Genomic DNA, 17823 nt, shown 5'->3' on the forward strand with positions numbered 1-17823 from the left:
ATCACAGCTCTCCCTAAATTTAAAGCTTATAAATAGAACTACCCTCCTCTACAAATTTTGTGCTTCAAAACTTCTAAATAAAGTATAACTTTTTCTACTGGCTTATAAGGACACTCACCATTCTGTTTTCGACCAATATTGTAGAATATCAAGATAGCGAAAGAAAAGCCAATAGAATATCAAATAATAGATTACATAAAACCTAAAAAAAGAAAACCCATAATTCCCCCCATCAGCATCCTACATAAATATTAATCTAACCCCTCCAATTTTGTTTAATTTAATTTACTTATTGTTATTAATTTAATGTTTTTAGATTTCCGATAATTTAACTACTACAATTTCCAAAAGAAAATTATGTTTTAAAAATAAAATATTTTTTCAAATAAGATACGGTTTATTTAAGCACTTTAACAATTGCATTGAAGCAAACTGTATACAATATAAAAATATGCAACTTTTAATTTTGAATTAAGGAAGGAAGGAAAGACAAGGCCTAATTAAATGCTGACAACCAAACATGAATGCTGGTTAAATAAAAAATCTGATAAAAAAATAAAAAATTTAGAAAATCAAAATAGATAAACAAATGCAATATGTTACTACCTCTTGTTGTATTTATAAGTCACTTCTAATATGTTTTATATAGACCTATTTATAACTCTCATTTAAAATTCAACTCTCATTTATAACTCTTATTTAATATGCATTATGCTCCTCTAGTCTTATTTATAAGGCAGAGAGAGACGATATTTTTTATCCTATTTATAAGACACTGAGAAATTTTTTTATATATATTTACACTTTATTTATTATTGTGTTGATTTTGTTTATATGAAATACTTCTTTAGTCTTATTTATAAGTGACTTTCATACAAACCAGGAAAAACTTTAAACTTCATTAATTCTCATTTAAAATTCAACAACTTTTTAATTTTATCCTTATTTAATATACATTATATTTTATATAAACGAAGTCAACACAATAATAAATGAAGGGTAAAATTGTACATCCATATAAAAAATTTCTCTTAATGTCCTATATTTAGGACTAAAAAATATCTTCTTTCTCTATCCTATAAATAAGAGCAGAGGAATAAATTGCAATGACCATGCGCCTGGCACATAATTTATTTTCCTTGTACTCATTTATTATCTCTCCCACTAATAACTCATTAAAAAATTTGTTCCCCCAAAGCATTTATTTTGTTTTCCTCCAAACCCTTCATTATTTTTTTCTACATATTCCGTTATTATGTTTCAATCAGATAGAATCTAATTCAATGGATGCAAAATTAAAAAAAATAATTGAAATAGAATCTTCTTATGCTTTTCAAATAATCAAGTCAAGAGCATAGAGAAGAATAAATAATAAAACCACTAAATTCTTCTCAACAAACCAACCAACAGCGAGAGATCAAAAAAGATCAGAATGACTATTTTTCTTTTATTTCGCACCATAAAACATATTAAAATAGATACTCTACTATTTTTATTATTTACTGGACACTCAGTAAAAAATTTCACAAAATCAAAATAGATATTATCCGATTTCATTGTATATTAACTCGAAAAAAAAAAGAAAGGAATTGAACACTGCTGTCCCTCAGATACCATTATCTAATCTAATGATTTAAACAATAGTTGGCAAAAAATCATTTAAATAGCAAATGAAAAAGATATTGAAATAGATAATTTTCTGATTTCACACTATAATAATTCATAAAAATATCAGAATATGTAAATTTTTCTTTTGTGTTGTGAAAAAGTTGGATTATTTTGTATTTTGATCATTTAAGAGATGAAACAATTAATATTCAGTACACAAAATAATCCAGACATGTACAGGAAATTAACCAAAACTGATACGGATCATCCCCATAGCAAAATACAAGAAATGAATATGTAGAAGCTCCATAGGCATAAACACCAAAGGGATAGCGAAATCATTAAGTCCCTTCCCTATACATTGTAGCTGCAACATGTTGAAGGCAATTAGATGACACACATACAAATTGTCAAGAATGTGAAAATTAAATTCCTTGATCCATTCACGGTCAATATAGACTTGTTGAATGATGATCTGAATCCTATCGAAGCCTTCCCCACAGCCACTGCCGAGAACCAAAAAAAAAAATGGATATGTTTATAACCTAGCATGTGAAAGAATGACAACGAAAAAAACAGAATAAGAAAATTGAGAAATCAAGTATGCTCCAGTTAATCCAAATCATTTAGCCAAGCAAGCATATTACTTGGCCCAATCCCACAAATCAACCGTTTGCCTCAAGTTTTAACCCAAACCGCTACAATCTTGATATAGCTATCAGATGATTCAGCCACTAATCAAATCATCAAACCCATCCCAAGCAGGAGGGCTTCATATGACTATTAACTAAAATCAGTACAAATATCAGTAATGAAAGAGGAGGAGGAGACGCAGAAGAGTTATGTTGGTGAATGAGATTCATAGTAGTCTTACTAGCGATACTTACAGGGTACTTGGTTACATAGAAAATACTCGATTTTTCTTCACTTGCCACCTCCCTCCTTAATTAGTTTCTCCAGTAAAACTCCTCTTGAGATCAGAGCCCAAAAGGAAGTAAAACTACGCAAGTGTAAAAGTCAAAACAGAACCATGATGATGAGAAAGTTGGTACGCCAAAACACACAATAAACAATTTACAGCATGGTTGAGAGAGCAGGTGCATGGCAAGTATAATAGTGATCCTAATTCTATTTCGAAAAAAATTAAAGTTGTTGGCAGATAGACCGAGCAAACATGTGATTTCTTTTACAAGCTACCTTATCAACGGGTTCACTTTCTATACTCAAGAGCAAGATGATCGGAGTAAACAGCAAAATAGTGGCATAACTCTTATAACTAATATCATACATATATCGAGTGCCAAAGATAAAAATCCTATCTATGCACGTATGTCATACTTTGGAGTGATTGAGGATATTTGAGAGTTGGATTACATTGAATTCAGAGTTCTGGTATTTGGTTGCAAGTGGGTGGACAATAATAATGAATTGAGAATTGATGACTTAGGATTCATACAATTGAATTTGAATAAGGAAGGATACAAGGAAGAGCTATTCATTTTGGCTTCTTAGGCTACACAAGTGTTTTATGTCCCTGACCCGGCTACTAAAGGATGGTCTATTGTTTTGTTGACTAATAAAATGAACATTGAAGAGACGGGGTATGAAGACAATGTAGTTGAAAATGATCCATTTCAAGGGACATCACTTGAATCTTATTTAAATTAAGATCAATCCATGTACGTCAGGCACGATCACAATGATGGAATTAGATTTCGAAGAGGGGGAAAGTGTTTCGTAAGAAGATCAAAACAATTCAAACCAAGAAGAATATACAAAACCTAAGAGTAGAAAAAGAAAAAGATCTACTTAAACATGCATGTAAATTCTCTTATTATTTTCTTTAATTCTTTTATTTGTTTTAATTTTGTTTAAGTCAATTTCGTCATTAATGACTTTATTTTCATCTAATGGGTTCTAATTCATTTTGTTTAATCGAATTTCATAGATGGTAGATGATAGTGGATCTAGCACCGATAATCCATCTCAGTTGAGAGATGCCTCTGACCAGGAGAGACAATTGCAAGATGAGGCAGCACGCATACAGAGGGGTCTTTGTGTCACGCAAGAGGTTGTGAAAGCTCGAATGGAAGGAAAGAAATTTTCTGTACAGTGGAATAAGAAAGGACAAGCTGTACGGTCAAATAAATTTATCAGCTACATTGGGGCAGTGGCATGAAGCACCTTGCCCATTATAGTGCAGTACTAGAAGAGGGTTGATCGTTCAATGCGAGACGCTATTTGGACAGATGTATCGGTAATATATTATAACAACTCAAATTTCATTTTCTTACAAGCTGCCTGACACTAATGTGTTGTTTTATATGTTTTGCAGTCTGTATTTGATATAGATGAGAGCAAGAAGAAGTTTGTGGAGGGGAAGGCTGGGAGGGCACTACGCTCTTTTCAATACTTTATGACACACAAGTACTTGAAGGATCTTTCCACAGCCGACGAGTCCGAGGTTCCTAACTTGATACGGGACTTGGTCAAACTAGAGGATTGGGCTGCTTTTGTGACGTCACGTCATGATAGTCAATTTCGAGTAATAATCCTTACTCTTTTTAATATTAAATAGTCCATTTTATTTAATCTATATACTGTTTAATTGTGAATCTACTTTGTTTTTGCAAGAATTAAATGCCCAAAATAAGGAAAGGGTAAAGAAGAATGAATATCCCTACTGAAAGGGGCACTTGGGTTATGCGGGCCTAGAGCAAGAGGTGACTCAGATGGAGGGATAAGATGTCACTATATCCCGTCAGATGCTGTGGGCATTGGCCAGGCAAAATAAAGATGGCCAACTTGATAATCCTCGCATTAAGGAGGTCGTGGACAGGATAGTGAGTATTATTCTAAATTAAATAATCCTCACATTATTGTCAAATATCTTTAACTATGAATAACTATGTCAATGTTTGTTGCATAGGAGAGTTTGCCCCAGGAAGTTTCTCAGGGGACATATTCTGTAGATGACCAGGATATATTGAGGAGGGCATTGGGGACTCTTGACCATCCTGGTCTTCTTAGAGGTGTCGGTCATGGAGTCACCAAGAGGGATTACTTCGGGTACCAAAAAAAGCCCTCTTCATCGTAAACACCTTCCTTTGCTGAGTTCATAGAGCTGAAGGAAGAAACATTCTAGTTAAAGGAGCAAGTTAAAGTGCAAGCACTCCTAATCAAGCAGTTGATCAAGAATCGAGCACCACAGCCAGCTCCGAATCTCAACCCAAGTGGCAAAGACAGCTGCACATTCCCCTTGCTACCTGAGGTATAATACTTGTGTTTATCATTCAAATATTTATATATCTAGCTAACTGGTCTCCCATGTTAAATCAGGGTGAAGCGGACGTTCAGTGTATGGTGGATAGCCCTAAACATCACACTGTTGCAACGGGCCGCATGTTCAATTTACCAGGGGAGAGTATGATTCATAATGTGCCTCTCCCTGCTAATCATGTGACGGTGCAGTTGAATACTGCTATTGATGCTAATTATGCCCTCCTGATGCCCACCCCAGATGCAAAGACAGTGGCTCAAGCAGTGGGTAGCATTGTCGCTTAGCCTGGCCGTCTTCTTACGTTAGGACATTCTTCAAAGGTATATATGTATAGGTCTACACATTCAGTTGCTTTAAAATAAACTCTGTTTTAATTACTAACAGTATGTTTGTGAGTCTAAGGGGAAGAAAAGCCTATTGGGCAATCACTCATTATCATCGCCAGAGAAGCAGCCCTCTGAGCCCGTTCAAGTGGTATCATCAAGATTCTGAATATGTCTTGAGGAATATGCAATTTGGGCAAGGATTTCATGATTCCCCTAGAGTTTGAGCTAGAGGTCTACGATTGACCCTCGTCAGAGTACGTCACAAATGAAGTATTGAAAGAAATTCTGACACATGGAATGGCCAGCACAAATGCCTGTAACTTTATATCAGGCATTTGTTAAAACCTTAACTAAATACTTAAGTACTTGAGCATTTATCCTATTGATATCTTTGTTTGTTAATTTAGGTATCTTTTCAAGAACTTTATAGTCCCTAGTGGCCTTAATGACAAGTTCAAGATTATCAGCCCCCATACTTTTACTGGCCACGGACTTGATATAAAGAAGAAAGACTTATCCAGAGACTTGGTGGATATCTTTATTTCTATGGCAGCAATGCCTGAGACTTTGTCTTTAGCGTCTTATTGTCAAGGGTACGTAGTATACTGAACTTTCCTAAATTCTTTCATTTTCAAAATATTTTGTAATTGTTCTAATTGTCTTTCTTATACTTAGGGGACACTGGATGCTGATTGTGGTCAATCCCACAAAGCCAAGAATTTGGTATCTCAATTCTCTTTATAGGGATCCAACCAATCGACCATTTATGGTGTCATTGCTCAATAAGTAACATTTATATCTATTAATTTAATTTAATTTCTTGCTTCAATCTAATTTTTGACAATCATTAATATTCAATTTTATTGTCTTCTCAGGGCTTTATGGCTATACCACACAAATCAAGCCTTACCCTGCCCCTGGTAAAAAACGGCCAATTTGACGATATCTTCTGGTGGAAGAAAGTGAAGGTATTCATTACCATTATTTACTATTCTACTAAATATGGTTTATTTATATGATTGACTAATATTATTTCCTTTTCCATTCTTTACAATGCCCATGTCAGCCCAAAAAAGGCTCCGATTGTGGATATTGCGTGATGAAATTCATGAAGAAGATAATTATGCACAATGCTGACACAATCCCTACGCAGGTAATATGTATTTGTTAAAGTTCAATTTATATATTTAAGAATTGTACTTACTGTAGCTTTACATTTATATCTAACTTATGTCATAATTTGTGGTTGCATACAGTACTTTGCCGACACATATTGCACAATGTATTCATCCACTCAGATGGAAGAAATCATTGAAGAGTTGGCGATGGCCTTATTCCATCAGTGGGCACAAAATAGATAGAGAAGTATAAGACATTGCATGTACAGCTTTGGTTTCAATTTTGGTTTTGGTTCATTTTTTGCTGTTGGTTAGTTTTTGGCATTGAACAACTTTGGCAATTAGCTAATTTTGGAATTGGTTCACATTTTGTACTTGTCCAAAACTTTTACTTGCCTTAAACACAAGTTTTTTTAATATGATAGTTGGTTTTGGTTCATTAAGATGCATATAACAATGTAAATTTTTGGTTTTGGTTACATTCATATGGCTGAATTGGTTTGAATGATGGCCTGCATAGTTCTGTTAAATATGCTCCTTTGTATAAGGTTTCAAAGTTGTAGGAATGTTGCTAGCACAGCAGAATCGGTATTAAAAAAAAATTCCCATAATACTTTCTAGAACCGTCAAGTATTATAACAATACTTGACGGTTTTAAGTAATAACTGTCAAGTATTGTTCGCTACTATTGCACCATACTTGACGGTAACTGTCAAGTATTGATTACCTATACTGGACAGTTTGTAATTAAAACTGTCAATTTTTGTTCTCCAATAATTGACGGTTTTGATGTTAACCGTCAAGTACTTAGAGAAATAGTTTACGGTTTTTCTGAAAAACCGTCAATTGCTTGAATAATAATTGACAGTTTTCATATAAAACCGTTAAATATTATTAGAATATTTGACCGTTATTAACCGTCAAATATCTGTGGTTGAAATATATGACGCCAGTATACTTGACGGTTTTTAACTGTCAAATATGACCTAAAATAACCGTCAAGTATTTGTCATTCTGTAGTAATGCGAAGAGAGAATTTGGGTGAAATTCGAAAGAGAAATGTAAAAGGGAAAGTGATGGTTAGGTTAAAATTAAACCTGCCATCACCAGTATAGACTTGCACTCAGCCTACGAGATCCTTTCTAGCTCACATTTGCGTCATCGTCATTCTCATTCTACAACACTGCCATCAAATCTGCTTCATAATAGAGGTTTGACTCTTGGTTCAAATATGAGGTGTGAGACTCTTTTCTTCATATCTCCTTCTCCACCATTTCTAGTTACATGATTGATTTCTTATTTAAATCTGGTTCATTTTGAGGTTCGACACTCCTAGATCTTCTTCATCTTCTCCTTCAAAAGTACTTTTAAGTGCTCGCATATTCGATTGTCTAGCCAGTCATGATTTTAAGAAGGAACCATCATGTAATATATGTGATGTAAAACAAGAAAGGATTGGAAAGGATGAGAGGTTAGAGAAGAGGAAGAAGAAGAGAGGAGAAGTAGAGGAGCAGGGAGAACGGGAGAAAACTGATCGATGAATTCTAAATGCCAAGTCTAATCACAAACTGAAACCCTAAACTATAAATAAACGAAAGAAATAAAATAAATAAAAGAAATAAAATGAGGGGAGTGGGGAAGTGGGGTGAATGGAGTAACTACCCACGATCTAAAATAAACAATAATAAAATAATTAATTAGTTAAATTAAAATCTGCATCATTTCTCCCCGGCTTGGAAGAACTCGCCACTGGAGAGTTGGATAGCTGGAAGTCATCAAGGAAGGCGGGGTCCATACGATGAAATTCATCCTCAGTAATCCATGTGGCATCTGCATCAGTGCAGCCTTTCCAACGAACGAGGTAACGACTAATGGGACCTGCTGGAGTGGATATCGTTTGCTCATCCACCACGGCATCAATGGCTGAGGCAGGCGGCGCAACCCTGGGCAACGGTGGAGTTGGGGCTTGGAAGGTCGAGGTACCTGCAGAATCATCAGAACACAAAGGGGGCGGCTCGAAAGTGCCCCGGTAAGGAACAAGATCCTCAACATTAAATACTGGACTGATAGCCATATCTAGAGGTAACTCTAATAAGTATGCATTGGGCCCTAACTTCTTGGAAATGCAAAATGGGCCAGAGGCACAAGCATGCAGCTTCTTGTAAGGCCTCTTGGGGAAACGCTCAGGCCGTATACGAGCCATGACAAAATCGCCAACATCGAACTCCTGGTGACGTCGATGGACATTAGCAGCTACCTTATACCTGTCATTATTTAAAGTTAACTTACGCCTAACCTCAGCATGAATATCGTGAAGGCGATGTGCAAAGGTCTCGACAGACTCAGAAGGGCGAGCAGACAGGGGAAGGGGAACAAGGTCAACAGGATGCTTTAGGTTGTAACCCTGAACAATTTGGAATGGGCTTTTGCCAGTGGATCTATTGACCGAGTTATTGTAAGCAAATTCAGCTATAGGCAAGACTAAATCCCAGTTACCAGGCTTATCGCCAACTAAACTACGGAGCAGGTCACCTAAGCTACGGTTAGTCACTTCAGTCTGTCCGTCAGTTTGAGGGTGGAAAGCAGACGAGAACTTCAGTTGTGTACCGAATAGCTTCCAAAGGGTCTTCCAGAAATAGCTGACAAACTTGACATCCCTATCAGAGACGATAGTGGTAGGCAAACCGTGAAGACGCACAACCTCTCGAAAGAAAAGCTTTGCCAGATGTGAGGCATCGGTAGTCCTACTGCACGGAATAAAATGTGCCATCTTTGAGAATCTATCAACCACAACCAAGACAGAGTCGTGCCCCCTCACTGTCTTAGGCAATCCAAGCACGAAATCCATGCTAATGTCCTTCCAAGGTGCCTCAGGAACAGGAAGAGGCGTGTACAATCCAGTATTCCTCTTCTTTGCTTTGGCCGTATGGCATGTACGACACTGGGAAAGGATTCGAGCAACATCACGCTTAAGGGAAGGCCAGTAGAACCTATCTTCAACCAGGACCGTAGTCTTCTGAACGCCGAAGTGTCCGGCTAACCCTCCAGCATGCAATTCCCAAACAAGAAAATCGCGTACTGACGTGCGGGGAATGCACAATCTTGTCCCACGGAACAGGTAGCCATCATTGATAAGGAAATCCACATGATCATGGCGGTTGCCATCTTTAACCTCGTTATAAATGATGCCAAAGTCAGGACACGAGGTGTACTCATCCCTGAGCCGGTCAAAGCCCATGACACTAACCGTTAGAGTGTTGAGAACGTGGATTCTTCGACTAAGAGCATCAGCTACTTTGTTCTCTACCCCTGGGCGGTGCTTGACCACGAAGGTAAACTCCTGAATGAATTCGCTCCACTTGGCATGTTTGGCATTCAAATGCCGTTGGGAGCTAAGGAACTTGAGAGACTGGTGGTCTGAGTATATGACAAACTGTTGGGGAAGGAGGTAGTACTTCCAATGCTCCAAAGAGCGAACAATGGCGTAGAACTCTTTGTCATACGTGGAGTACTTTTGCTTGGCCTCATTGAGCTTCTCACTGAAGTAGGCGACAGGGTGGCCTTCTTGGCTGAGAACGCCTCCAATCCCAACCCCGGATGCATCGCACGCAACTTCAAAGCACTTGTTGAAATCAGGTAAAGCTAGGACGGGAGCACTCGAGAGTTTCTTCTTAATAGTGCTGAAAGTTGTGGAGGCCATGGGAGTCCAGTTGAACTTATCCTTCTTCAGGCAGTCAGTAATTGGAGACATAAGTGTGCTGAAGTCTCTGATGAAACGCCGATAGAAAGATGCAAGCCCATGGAAGCTACGTGCTTCATGCAATGTCTGCGGTTCTGGCCAATCTTGAATAGCTCGGACTTTCGCAGGGTCGGCAGATAAGCCTTGTTCCGAGACGATGAACCCGAGAAACATAACTTGGCTCTGTAGGAAGGAGCACTTTGGTAGGTTGAGATAAAATTTCTCCTTCCGCAGGGTCAGAAGCACCTGTCTAAGGTGGTGCAAGTGGTCGTCTCTGGACTTACTAAAAACCAGGATGTCATCAAAATAGACAACCACGAACTTTCCCAGATAGGGCTGCAGCATATGCGTCATCACTCGCATAAATGTGCTCGGGGCGTTTGTTAAGCCAAATGGCATAACGAGCCACTCGTACAGTCCATCTTGTGTCTTGAATGCGGTCTTCCACTCATCTCCTGGCCTGATTCGAATCTGATGGTAACCACTACGAAGATCAAGCTTGGAGAACCACTTAGACCCAGACACGAAATCAAGCATGTCCTCTAACCTAGGGATCGGGAACCTATACTTGACAGTTATCTTGTTTATGGCTCGACTATCAACACACATTCTCCACGAGCCGTCTTTCTTCGGAGTCAGAAGGGCAGGGACAGCACAAGGACTGAGGCTATGCTGGATATAGCCCTTCTCAAGCAAGCTGTTAACCTGACGATTGAGCTCTTCCCGATCTTTAGGGTTCATCCTGTAGTGTGGAAGGTTGGGGAGCTGTGATCCTGGAACCAAATCGATTGCATGCTGGATGTTCCTCATGGGTGGCAAGTCAGGAGGTAACTCCTCAGGTGCAACATCTTTAAACTCGTCCAAGAGTTGGGTCACTTCTTGGGAAGTTGTCAGGTATTGGTGCAGGAGGAGAAATGACTTTAGAAACAACAGCAAGGATGACATCACCCTCTCTACTTTCTTCGATGAATTGCTTTTCCGTGAGGAGGTGAAGGTTGATAGGTTTAGAAGTGGATCCTTTCGTGGGGATTAGACCTTTTGCTTTAGGCTCAGGCTTTGCAGGACGGAGTAAGATGGTCTTGCCCTCATGCTTGAAGATGTGGTTGTTCGCTCGGCCTTGGATAGTGACATCATGGTCATATAGCCACGGGCGTCCTAAAAGAATATGAGACACATCCATAGGAATCACAACACATAAGACATCCTCCTTGTAGTCACCCAACTGGAGTGGGACTCGACACTGCTGAGTGATAAGCATTGAAGTGTTGTCAATCCACGCAACTCGGAAAGGCTTAGCAATTTGCTCTGTCTTAAGTCCAAGACGAGCAACACCTCGACTAGAGATCACATTCTTTCACTTCCACTATCAATAACCAGTTTGCATGACTTATCACCGCACTTCACGAAGGTGTGGAAGATGCTGTTCCGTTTCCATGAGTCATCTGGCGTTGGGACAGTCAAGAGGCATCGCATCACTCCAAGATGACCTGATGGCATGTCATCACAATTAATTTCTTCGTCCACATCAGAAGGAATATCGACAGGGTCGATGACGACATCTGGATCGCTCTCGAGTAGTGCATCGTCTTGAGATTCGATAAGCAACGCACGTTGCGGGCACTTTGAAGCGATGTGTCCCTTAGAGTGACACTTGAAACACTCTATCGATGAGCTACCTGTGCGAGCGTTCGAGGCTAATGACTCTCTTGGCCTAGAAGCGCTTGGTCCTGAAAGTTGTTGACTTACCCGCTGATTGCCCGAAACAGTGGAGCTGCGTGTTGGACGAGACTCTAATCCAGAGAAGCTGGGACGCCTGAAAGAGGGATACTTAGGCAGGGAGTCAATGTCGATAGCCTTATGATATGCTTCCTCTAAAGTGTAAGGACGGTTTACTCTGAGCTCCCTCTGTATGTCATCCCTAAGGCCGCTGATGAACCTCTCAATAACCACAAAACTCGGCTCATTTAAGTCATTGCGGATCAGAAGGTCATCGTATCGAGAGACGTAGTCGGCTGCCGATGAGGTTCCTTGCTTGAGGTTGTTCAATTGGTTGAAGAGCATGCTTAAGTGACTGACCGGCACGTACTTTTCCTTAAGCTTCAACTTCATCTCCTCCCAAGTAGTGACAGGAGGTTGCCCTAGGCGTTCAAGGTTCGTTTGGACGAACTGCCAATACTTCCTTGCAGATCCTACGAGCTTCATCTTGGTAAAACGAACGCGTTGTATGTCACTCATATTGTACCACTCGAAGTAGTCGTCCATGGTGGCTAACCAATCGAGGAAGGCATTCGCATCTAAACGACCATCAAAGTCAGGTGCCTCAACTTTAACCCTCTTCGTCATATCATCATTGTAGTCTTGCCGAGGGGTGTCTCGGTATCGTCTGGGCGGCGACAGTTCTCGTCCATACCTAGGGCGCGCAGCGTATCCTCCATAGGCTCGTCGGTTCACAACATGGGATTCGTAGCGAGCCTCTGTCCCTTGCTCATCCCATGGGTTGTCCTCTTCCTCGAACTGTGGGGGAAGGGTCTCAACGTGTAGCGGTTTAGCCTGCGGGTTACGTGGCCCTATAGACAGTTGGGAGCCTCTAGGGTGAGATGGTCCAATGGTGTCGAACTTAAGGTGCGCTTGATTGGTCTCAGGTACATTTCCAAGAATCCCTTCTGCACCTTTACTAAAGACATGCCTATCAATTCTTAGGAGAGAATCTCTAATTTCTTGCTGGGAGGTCCTAAGCTCTTGATTAGATACCTTAAGCTCCTGAGTAGTGGCTCTAAGCTCCTGACACTGGGAGTTATATTCTTGCTTAATCTCGGCCAAAGATTCCTTAAGGCATTTGGTAAGTTCATTCAGTTTTAGTTCAAAGGTCTGAAGTCTCTGGTCCATTTGGGATTGAAGGGAGCTAACACGAGGTTCTAAAGATTGAAGTGCTTGGTCTAAGGTGTCTTGTCTATTTTCAATATCACGAATAGTCATGCAGTAGATAGACGAAAGCTAACAACAAATAATGAAGCAAGTAAAGAGCTACTAATAAAATGAAAATAAATTCTTCCTCCTTTTTTTTTTTCTCTTCTTTTTTTTTGCCCTTTTTTTTTGCTTTTTTTTTTAAAACAAATGAAAATGCTAATAAAATATAATATCTACGGTAGACAATAATCAATAAAATGGCAAAAGCAAACTAGTAACCTCCAGTATGTCAAACTAGTCACAGTAAGTTAAAGAGAGGGTCAATTGCGCCTTACCAACGCACTTAAAGAGACCAGAAAAAAATTACCCCAAAGTGTCTAAATGATCCTGTGGCCGAAGTGAAATTTTGACAAAATCCGGGTCCAGAAGTGTAATTTCCTCCAACGAATAGGGTCAGACAGTAAAATTTCGAAATCTGGGGTGAATCCGAAATTTTCTGGAAATTATGGGCCGAGTGTGTAATTTTCGCTAAAACTGAATCTGGAGCCGCAGAGGAACGGAGGCACGTGGATCTCACGCACAGAGACTATGACGGCGCGTGGGAGCGCGTGGAGACTTTCTGGGAGTGAAACTCGGGGTTGAACCGCGTTGTCCCTTGTGAACCCAATGGAGGTGGTCTCGTGTTGATCAGATGCCGGAAAAGGGAGATCTGAGGCTCTGAAGTGACGCTGACGGTAGTTTCGCACGGGGGGATGATTTGATCTTGTGAGGGGTGATTTCCAGCAGTCCCTGGCCGCGAGTCAGTGGGGTTTGGACGCCTTCTTGTCGGAGACAGTGATGATGGTGACGGAACGGTGAACGGCGGTCACGTTGGGGTTGAACGGCGTTGGAAGCAGATGCGGCGGGTTGGCTTTTGAAGTAAGGGCTTGTTTGGATACACAGAAAAAGAAATTTTAGGCACAAGAAAGAAAATCAACCTGGCTCTGATGCCAAAATTGATGTAAAACAAGAAAGGATTGGAAAGGATGAGAGGTTAGAGAAGAGGAAGAGGAAGAGAGGAGAAGTAGAGGAGCAGGGAGAACGGGAGAAAACTGATCGATGAATTCTAAATGCCAAGTCTGATCACAAACTGAAACCCTAAACTATAAATAAACGAAAGAAATAAAATAAATAAAAGAAATAAAATGAGGGGAGTGGGGAAGTGGGGTGAATGGAGTAACTACCCACGATTTAAAATAAACAATAATAAAATAATTAATTAGTTAAATTAAAATCTGCATCAATATGTTTTAGGAATTGTACTCTCTTTTGATAAATCTGTAATATATGGTACTTCTGTAATTTTGATGACCTAAGTACTTGCTTTATTCTAGCGATTTTGACGATGGAAGATGAGAGGTTTTTTTTTTTTGGACTAAAAAAATACTATCTATTCCAAAGAAAGAGTCAACGCAAGGTTAACCAATTCCTTGCTTACAATGCTCAGCATCAAAAGAAAGCAAACTTAAAAAAGGGGATGGGGGACACAAATCCCAACCTATAGGGAACATCCCTTTGCAACCAGCTTTGGCTAACCAATCTACAGCCAAATTACAAGTCCTAGGAGCAAACTTTAAAGTAAATGAACGGTGGTTTTGAAACAAAAATCGTAAATCAGAAACCAAAACTGCAGCATGCCAATCAGGACATGAGGAGTCATCTATAACAGCATTCACTAGAGGTAAGCAGTCAGACTCAACAGTCACTTGGCCTAGATCTCGATCTTTCACTTTAAACACTGCTTCATGGAGAGCTACGGCTTCAGCATGGAAAGCCGATGAAACTGTACAAGATTTGCAACCAAGGTCCACCATCCTTCCCTCTGAGTCGCGCAAGACATAACCTGTTCCACCTTTGCCAGTAGCTGCATTAAAAGCACCATCAGTATTTAGTTTAAGGGAATCATTGTTAGGGGAGACCCAAAATTTAGGTGAAACATCTTGAGATCTGCAAGTTTTTTTATCTTTAAAGAAATTCCTAGCAGCCTAGAACTCATTCACACTACACATAACAGTTGATAAGCCAAGATGGAAGATGAGAGGTTGAAGAACTATGACTTATTTTTTAAAAAAAATAATTTTCTACTTCTATAATTTTGATGACTTAGTTATTCTTTTTTGTTCTAGTGATTTTGATGGTGGAATACGAGAGGTTGAAGACCTGTGATTTATTTTTATTTTTTTAAAAAATTCTACCTCAATTATAATATAATCGACGTAGATTTTAGAAGATACCGTATTGCCTGAAAAGCTCTACATAATCAATATGAAAAGCCTTACATGACCGACATGAAAAGCCCTATATAACAGACATCAAAAATCTTTTTCATAGTAATGGAGGGATTTATGATGGAAAGTTCGTCGCTAATCTCCAAAGCAATATTTCAATCACCAATGTCTGTTGCTAGTTACGGGAATAGCCAATTTCAACTTGGTAATGAATTTGCAATTGAAGTTTCACCGCTAATTTAGCAATAAAATTGCGATGGATGTTCGGTCACTGGTTTATTTTATGTTGCTAATTTATTTTTTCATAATAACATATTTTAGTTGATAATTCGCTACATAATTTTTGTGGCCGATCTATTGTAAATTAATTTTCTTAATTTTTGTTATTTTTATTTGCAAGCAACATTTTTATATACGTCTTAATAACTATAAAAACGGTTAAGTTTCTTATCAACTAAACAATTCAACTTTATTCGAAACAAAAAAAAAATTTCTAATTAATTATACAAAGTAGCAAGTTATAGTAAAAATGTCTAGAATCTAATTATTTATTATAAAAAACGGTTACAATGGATGGATTAAATTTTAGGAAACTTATTTTCTGAGCGAAATTTTATAAAACTTTATTTACGAATTTTTAATATAAAACCAGTTAACTAATATGAAAAAAAATTAAAAAAAACTAAAAAAAATACTTTAAAATACTTAATTAAATTTATTGTTTTTTTTCTAAACTGATTTATCTAACTTACAAAATGATTTATAATCTAAAGATATACACAAGTATTTCAAAAAAATTATATAGCATATACTATAATTAAGTAATTTTTTAATTTTTTTAATCTTATTAAATTAGTAAATTAAATTTTATATCAGGCATCACAAATAGTACTGCAAAGTAGATACAGTAAAACTAAACCTAACCAATATTAAAACGCAATCTTTCGTAAAATCTAACTACGTTCCTAAATCCAAATCAAAATCCAAGACTAATTAATTATATATCTGTTGCCAGTGGCAGTCACATAGACAATACCAATTTCCAAATACGGCTAAAGAGTTTGTTGTCAGAGTGGTCCCTTCACCTACTACTAGTCTCTGATACCGCAGATAGTGCTTCCCCCCTCAACGCATTTTCCTTGAAGTTCATTGATACAATCAAATTCTGTTTATATAGTGCTTTCACTGCAACTCTGAGAAGCACCGAAGGAGCAATTTCACAATAAAAAGATAGAGAGAGAGAGAGAGGGAGAATGGAATCGAAGGATCGGGTTAGGTTTTCGATCTCTACCTTCTACTTCTACTCTATGATGATCTTGTTCGTCGGATTCATGAGTAGTCTGTGTTTGAAAAGTGAAGCTGCGGTTGTTTCTGCTGCATCATTGAGCTGCAAGAATGGGAATGGGACGATAGCAGAGTGTAATGAGGAGGACGAGGTCATGATGATGGAATCGGAGATTAGCCGGAGGTTGATGGTGGAGCAGACGAAGTACATATCTCCGGGAGCTCTCCGGAGAGACAAACCAGTCTGTCATGGCGGAGGCAGCGGCGAGGCTTACAGCAGATCTGGAGGCTGTCTTCCTTCTCCTTCAAATCCTCATACCAGAGGCTGTTCTAAGTACTATCGTTGCAGATCTGATTCTTGAGATCTCACCAAAATTGGTTATATGTTGCAATTTGATCCGATTTTCATCCTAGTTCTTTAAATTTCATCGAGGTTGTACTGTAGTCCTTTTTTTTTTTTTTTAATTTTACAAGAACGGGACATCATGAAATTTGGCATCGTAAGTATCCTTCTTTTTCGTCAGAGTTATTCAATTTGGGACATTTAAACATGCATAAATAAAACTATTTTTTTAAAAAATAATATTTAAATTTTGTTTTGTGCCTTCTCATTTTCTATTTAGGAGATAACTCTCAAATGATTATAGTGTTTCTATTTATAAAATAATTTATGAAATCCAGCGGGAGTTAATGTATTTTTCAAATGCTCTTTGAAAAATAACATTTTAAGTCCATTTGATTTGATATGAGAAAAATGGAGGGGGAGTATTTTTCTTTTTTAGAATGGAGGGGGAGTTTTAACAACCTCCATTAAAAAAATTTAAAAAAATGGGCTAAAATTTTTAACTAATATTGTTTACTTTTTTATCTTATACTTTTTTCATCAAAATTTTATATCCTCACTTTTTAATCTTTTGGATTGAGCTCATTAAAAGGATCAATAGTTAAAACAAGAAGGATGCGGTAAAAGAAAAATAACTTCAAGACCTTCTTAAAATTGAGATGAAAGTATAAGGACTTGGGTATTAGTTTTGGGAAAATTCCAAAAAAGATAATTATTGAATTTTAAAATTTTAAATCAAGGTTACTATACTCGTAAAGAAAATGACTACTTTTGAAAAGTAAATAACAACACATTCTTGTAGTAATTTCTTATTTGAAATTTTAAAACTCAACAGTCATTTTTTTAGGATATTCCCATTAGTTTTCTTTTTAATTTATTTAATTAAGAAAGAGAGTGTAAGAGATAAAATCATTTAAACATGTACAAATAAAAGTATTTTTTTAAAATAAT

The 17823-nt window shown here is 38.0% G+C and overlaps 1 protein-coding gene across 1 annotated transcript; it reads left to right on the plus strand.

The window, feature by feature from the left end:
• Positions 1-16311: 16311 nt before the first annotated feature.
• On the plus strand, positions 16312-17128 carry LOC114759730 (protein RALF-like 32). The gene is made up of 2 exons (XM_028948964.1): positions 16312-16320; positions 16482-17128. The coding sequence occupies exon 2, from the start codon at positions 16499-16501 to the stop codon at positions 16889-16891; it is 393 nt and encodes a 130-aa protein (XP_028804797.1). The 5' UTR covers positions 16312-16320; positions 16482-16498; the 3' UTR covers positions 16892-17128.
• Positions 17129-17823: the final 695 nt, after the last annotated feature.

Source organism: Neltuma alba, unplaced genomic scaffold (assembly GCF_004799145.2).
Source record: "Neltuma alba isolate B1F8T4 unplaced genomic scaffold, ASM479914v2 tig00010887_pilon, whole genome shotgun sequence".
Classification (NCBI taxonomy): domain Eukaryota; kingdom Viridiplantae; phylum Streptophyta; class Magnoliopsida; order Fabales; family Fabaceae; genus Neltuma; species Neltuma alba.

Bases quoted from the DNA above. Each gene is read 5' to 3' on its own strand.
- LOC114759730 (XM_028948964.1), top strand. From the start codon at position 16,499: ATGGAATCGAAGGATCGGGTTAGGTTTTCGATCTCTACCTTCTACTTC.